The sequence below is a fragment of the Amblyomma mixtum genome, chromosome 10 (genome assembly GCF_055824585.1).
Source record: "Amblyomma mixtum isolate Tamu chromosome 10, ASM5582458v1, whole genome shotgun sequence".
NCBI classification, from domain to species: Eukaryota; Metazoa; Arthropoda; class Arachnida; order Ixodida; family Ixodidae; genus Amblyomma; species Amblyomma mixtum.
Window position 1 is genome coordinate 149,489,110 of NC_143021.1, and position 6,646 is coordinate 149,495,755.

At 46.2% G+C, this 6,646-nt stretch overlaps 1 protein-coding gene across 1 annotated transcript; it reads left to right on the forward strand.

Annotated features, from left to right (window-relative positions):
- The first annotated feature begins 3,133 nt into the window (after window positions 1-3,133).
- Window positions 3,134-6,171, forward strand: RIOK1 (RIO kinase 1). Its single transcript, XM_089564155.1, has one exon. It carries the CDS (start codon window positions 3,218-3,220, stop codon window positions 4,793-4,795), a length of 1,578 nt encoding a protein of 525 aa, XP_089420281.1. The 5' UTR covers window positions 3,134-3,217; the 3' UTR covers window positions 4,796-6,171.
- The last annotated feature ends 475 nt before the right edge of the window (window positions 6,172-6,646 follow it).

Below are 6,646 nucleotides of genomic sequence, written 5' to 3' on the forward strand. Positions count from 1 at the left end.
TACATCATCGTAACATTAGAGCGGTTGCAATAAAGGCTGGTTGCTCCAAGTAAGAAGATTGATTTCTTTATTGAAGCATGAAAAGTCTGCCACAGTGCCTCAGTGGTTATGGTGCTCGACTGCTGACCTGAAAGACGTGGGTTCGATCCCGGCCACGGCGGTTGAATTTCTTTGGAGGAGAAATTCTAGAGGCCCGTGTGTACTGTGCGATGTCAGTGCACGCTAAAGAACCCCAGGCAGTTGAAATTTCCAGAGCCCTTCACTGCGGCGTCCCTCGTAGCCTGAGTCGCTTTGGGACGTTATACCACATAAACCAAACTAACCAACCCGAAGCATGAAAATCTGGTGCGCGTTGCAGTCGAAGGAATTGCACTTTTTTTTTCTGACCATAAAAAACGAGCAGGTTGCAAATCAAGGGCTCGTTAGAATCGACGGAATCCGGTAATTCTGCAAGCCAAATCTGGGACATTCCCTTGCACTCCTTGTTCCAGGTCTCAGCCAGATCTTGGCCTTCATTATGCCAGATGTGCCTTACAAAAGAAGAAGTAGCTTCTGCAGGCTACTCCTGTACACTGTGTAGCACATTTTAGTGGAATGGAAAATTCTACATGTAAAGCCCCTGCTTTCTTACTCCTGCATAGTGAACCTGCCATGCCTAGAAGAAAATGTGCTGGCCTTCCCAACTGAAGAGAGTAAAGGTGTATGTGACATATATACAGGGCAAGAAAGAGAGGAATGGAGAGTGAGAAAAGGAAGGGTCATCACCACATAATTGCAAGTTACATTGGAGTGCAGCCCTAGCTTGACGAGACATATATCTTTAGACGTTAAAATAAAGTGCAGAAAAACCAGAGAAGTCTTATAAGCATGCATAATCCACAAGAGAGCAGACAATTGTGTCAGCATGCCATCTATTGAGCTGTCTCATCTGTACCCTTGGGCTCCTCAAGGCGCCACTAGCATACCCACTATTGCTTTCGGTTTTGCCTTCTTGACCATGGGTGTCCGAATGTTTCTCCGTTTTCAACAAAAGCTCGCTTTACGCAAAAAAAAAAGAACCAAAAAGAATACGCAAGCTGACCTATGTGTGTTATTCGCACATGCGGAGTGCCCCAAGGAAGCATTCTTGGGGCTTTGCTATTTTTAGTTTATATAAATGGCATCGTCTACAGCGCTAGTAATGTTCAGGTTGTGTCATTTGTGGATGACACAACTTTTTTTGTCACAGGTATTTCCGAGGCCGACGTTGAACGCAAAACAAGCGAAGCCCTTAATAAACTGCACTCATGGGCAGATGCAAACTCCTTGCGCATAAATCCGTCAAAAACACAAATTCTGTTATACCTCCCTAAGGGAAAGAAAATATCTAGGCCTCTCAAAATAGCCTTAAACAGCCAACCAATAGAGCTTGTGACTTCTGTAAAAACACTGGGAGTTATCTTTTCTCACAACCTAACTTGGAATGCGCACATAGAACACATTTGTTCGAAAGTTTCCTCAGCTCTAGGTATACTTGATCGCTTTAGACATAATTTTCCAATAAGGGTAAAGATGTTGCTCTACAACGCGTTAGTACTAAGTCATATCCAATACTGCAGCTTGGTTTTGGGGAACAACAGGGGTAACAAATCTTCATAGATTGCATTTGCTGCAGAAAAAAGCCGTCCAGTCCATAGCAAATGTGCCATTCCTTTTCCCCACAAGAAATATCTTTATAAAGTATAATATCCTTCCAATCTTCGTGTTATACTTTTACAGGCTTCTATTATGCTATAAATACTCTTCACAACAACGTGATAATCCCTTCACTGTACTTGGACAACTGAGAGAAAATAACAGCTGCCGTAACACTAGACACAAAGAAACTTGGATCACTCCAACACCAAGAACTTACTCTATGAACCAGTCCTTAAGTTACAACCTTCCCATCTTGCTAAACAAACTAATCCATGACAATTTTGATATTACCAGAAATTCAAAACACAATATCCGTGACTACTGCCGAGACAATTTCAGTCTGTGAAAGAAGCAGACATGATTTTTTTTTGTCCAAAGTTTGGGACATCTATCCTGTATATTTTAGTTATGTATAACATTTGCTTTGAGTACATGTGTGTATTGCGATTTTCGTTTTGCATGTGTGTTCGCGCTTCGCGTAAATGTGGATCTGCATCGCATGCCCATGGCATTACTAAATGATGTAAATGATGTGACCCTCGCCTTCCTTCTGTACTGCCACTGTCTCAAGGAGTCGGGACCTTCAGTCAAGCTGTTACCACAGCTTTTAGTCCCGGCTCCTCATTTGTAAGAAAGAAAAATGAACTTGAACTTGATTAACGCAAAAGCAATAAAACTGTAACGTGTGTCTCGTCAAAGCTATTGCTATGATTACAAATCACATGGAATAAATACCTAAACTTTACACCGTTACAGCAAAAAGGCAAAATAAAAAAACAAGGCTACACAAAGCCCGTACACGCGTACCAGATGGTCAATAAGTACACAGTCGGCAATAAGATTGGGTGCAAGGCAATGACTGTTAAAAAAAAAAAAGACGCTTTTTGCCGTTCACGTCGTCGCACGTGGCAGTGGAGAACACTCGCAGCAGCGGCCTCAGCCTTACCAGCAGCACAGCTGACTACAATGCCACCTTTTGCAATCATGGGAGCAGTACAAAAATCAAAGAACGCGCCACTTTCGCCAAAAACACGCAACGCTTGACGTCATAGTGCTGCTGCTAGCGCTGCTGATACATGCGTGTCACTAGCGTCCATGGTCAGTCAGCGGTCACCGCGTAAAAAAAATAAAGGCAAAGCCTAGTGACACACGCGTGTCTGCCTGCCAAAAATGAAACGCAACGTTAGCCGTTCCCTACTAGGGTCCCTAGAAAGACTTGCAAGTATTGCTAGGGGCCCTATCCCTACTCCATGGCCGCCGGCGTCATTATCATGTGATTTGGCCGAAGCGCACCACAAAAAATTTAATTGTGATCATGACGCAGTCGTTCAAATACATTCAATGAAATAACCAGCTGATTATTTTGAAATGCATAATGATTATGTTGCTTTTGCGTAACTCGGGAGGTAAGTTTTGTAGGCGAAACCAATCCAGACCAATCCAAAGACGAAGTACGTAAGCGCATAGCTCATGTTGACCATGTGGTTGCAGCCCAGCGAAGAACTGACAGATTTCTTACTACATCGTTAAGTTCTGTGCTATGGATCGCTATAAAACTGTGACTGCGGACGTGGTGGAGGGACAGTTCGACGATGCGGTTGAAGACACCGCCCCAGCGGCCAGCCCCAACGTCTCCTCGCGCGCGCGCCGCAGCCCCGAGCAGCCCGCGAGCGGGGACGATTCATACGACGAGGAGGCGAGTGACGACGGCTACGACTGGGACGACTTGTCTCGCGCCCCTGGCAACGTCCAGGCGAACGCCAACGCATTCCAGTCGCAGTGCAAAGTTCTCTCCGGCAAGTACAGCTCCAGGATAAATCTCGAAGCCTACGCGGGTCCGGCTGTGGCCGCAGGCGCGCTCAGCGTGCTGAACGAAGCGAACCGCAGGCAGGAGAACGAGCGGGTGCGAGTCCGCGACAAAGTAGAGAGGGCCACGGCGGAGCAAGTGCTCGACCCGAGAACGCGCATCATTCTCTTCAAGCTCCTCAACCGGGGCTTGGTGGAGCAGATCAACGGCTGCGTGAGTACGGGCAAGGAAGCCAACGTGTACCACGCCACGGCTGACGGCGCTCCCGATCGGGCTATCAAGATCTACAAGACGTCCATATTGGTCTTCAAGGACCGCGACCGCTATGTCACGGGCGAGTTCCGATTCCGAAGTGGCTACTGCAGCAGTAACCCGCGCAAGATGGTGCGAACCTGGGCGGAGAAGGAGATGCGGAACCTTTCCCGTATCCACGCCGCGGGTCTGCCCTGTCCCAAGCCCATAGTCTTGAGAAGCCACGTCCTCGTCATGGAGTTTGTCGGGAAGGACGGCTGGCCGGCTCCCAAGCTCAAAGACGTCCCGCTCGGCGGATCCAAGGCTCGCGAGCTGTACAGGGACTGCGTGGTCATGATGCGGCGTCTGTACCGCGACTGCCGGCTCGTGCACGCCGATTTGAGCGAGTACAACTTGCTCTACCACGAAGGGAAGATCATCATCATCGACGTGTCGCAATCGGTGGAGCACGACCACCCGAATGCCCTCGAGTTTCTCCGCAAAGATTGCACCAACATCACCGACTTCTTCGGAAGGCGAGACGTGAAGACCATGAGTGTCCGGCAGTTGTTCGACTTTGTCACGGATCCCACCATCACCGAAGACAACATGGATGCTTACCTTGAAAGGGCGCAGATGCTCGTAGAACAGGGTGACGCAGACGCCACGAATCAGGTTGAAGAGGAAGTCTTCAAGCAAGCGTACATACCACATCGGCTGGATGACGTGCTTGATTTTGAGAAGGACATCGTTGGCGTGCAGGAGCAGAACAAGAAGATCCTCTACCACACTATCACTGGCATGAAGTCTGACCTCTCGGGTCCTGCTGAGAAGCCGGCAATTCTGGATGCTAGTTCGGGGGACTCTGATAGCTCTGAAAGTGGCAGTGAAGACGAGGAGGACAGCGATGAAAAGGAGTCAAAGTTTGTGAGCGCTGCCAGGCCTAAGGGGGAGTCACTCGAGGAGAAGAAGGAGAGGAAAAAGGCCATTCGAGAGGCAAAGAAAGAGAAACGGAAAGAGAAGATACCCAAGCATGTTAAGAAGCGAAAAGAAAAGCAGGGAAAGGCACGTAAGAAGTGACAACCGTAGACAAACCTTGCTTGTGTGGAGCATCGTGTTGAAAACCCTTGTGCAAAATGTGCTTAATGAATGACTTTTTTTACTTTTACTTGAGACTTCTGGCTAGATGTGTGCTTGTATGCCCTCACTGAAATAATTAGCTATATATGCCGGTGACTATTGCACAGGTGCTTTTGTGCCTCCTTTCAGGAGCAGTGTATGTCGCTTTAAATGTCTTAAGTGATGAACCATGATTGACAGCAGCTCAGCAGGAGAAAACACTGGTAAGAGCAGCACTTGGCTGTTTGTTATTGAAGGTAATTTTCACTGATTGGTTAATGCCACTGAGCAGTGATGTTTTGAAGGGCAGTGTATCGTATCATGCCTGAAGTTAAGAGCATGTTTGTTACGACTCGGCACTTAGTGTTGCAACATTTTAAAGACGCTGAGAACATTTCCATAAAATCTTTCTTTTTGCTAAAAAATCATTCTGTGGCTCTTTCTTTGTATACTTATGTTTGTCTGTCAACAGAGGACGCAACTTATTGTTGAGAAAATAGTGTCAAAAATATTTTCCTGCTGCATGATTCAAATTCGTGGCGTCTACACTGAAAACGACTTTGTCGTCACTGTTTTGAAGTGAGCGGCGAAGTAGCCTTGCCTTTGAAATCTACGTCTAAAGAACTGTGTCGATGCATTACAAACTCTTCTGTTGATGGCAATGCCTGTATTTCATTTTTTAGCCTTTACTCGTATATACAACCTCTGTTTTCAGTGAAAGTGACATCTGTAGTTTAGTGTCAGTATAGGCCAGGTTTAGTTTGTCCTAAGTTTCACTATAAAGCTTGACACTGAACTTCCCGCTGTCAACCGTGAAGAAAGAACCAAGCATTTTCGAAATGTCGGTCTTTTCAATTATACTTTCTCTAGGAGACCGTTAGGACACTTTCCTGCAACTGTGCTTGTGCGCACTCTGGAGAACGTCAGCCAACATTCAGATCCTTTTGAGCTCAAACCATCATGAGTCGACTGTGCTCTGTAACAGTGCATCAGCAAGGGCATCATTCTGTTATTACTGTATGTGTATGTGCCTCTTTTTTTTTAGCACAGAAAGGTATAACAAATCTTGGGAGTGTTGTACACAGTGCATTTCTGTACATATTTCTGAATGAATAGTCGTGGTGTCAGCCACGCACATATTGAATGCTGAAACATGAGTTACTGTGTGAGAAAATGGATCCTTGCAGGAAAACAAATTGAAATGGTGTAATTTTCTCAAAGGGCTCCCAAAATGCTTTTTTTCGGGGTTGAAATTCGGACGCCAGACTTGGAGGAATATTTTTTGTTGTACGTGCACAATTAAAGGGCTGTGCAAGATTAAACTTGATCCCCTCATATTCAGTGCCTTTTGTCCTCTAATTGTCCTTAAGGCTGGACCAGTGCTTCACCCAAAGAATGCCACGCCACTTCGTGGTGCGAGTGCCGTCACGATTGGTCGGACAAGGTTAAGCATCAAGCCAGCCAAGTGGGAAAACAGCTCCCATCAACTGCCAGTGTGCAAGCCTGCCGAGCAGAGACCTATTGGATTCTGATGGGAGTGTCATCCGCGCCCCACCAGTTAACCCAGAAGACTGAAGCATGAGTTTACTACATTACTGCAGGCATGAGACTTCTGACATAGATATATTTTTTTATTTTTTTTATATATACTGTTAATCCCCAGAGACATGGTAACAGGGGTGGGTACAAGAAAAAAAAATTTTACAGTATTGGTAACAAAGAATTATACCAGAGACAGAGTGGCAGAATCGACTGGTCACATTATTACAGGACGTGTCTAAGGATATGTACAGTCGCCGTCGAAAGTAAATG

What these genes read in the sequence shown, in the direction of transcription:
- RIOK1 (XM_089564155.1), top strand. Translation starts at nt 3,218, where the DNA reads ATGGATCGCTATAAAACTGTGACTGCGGACGTGGTGGAGGGACAGTTC.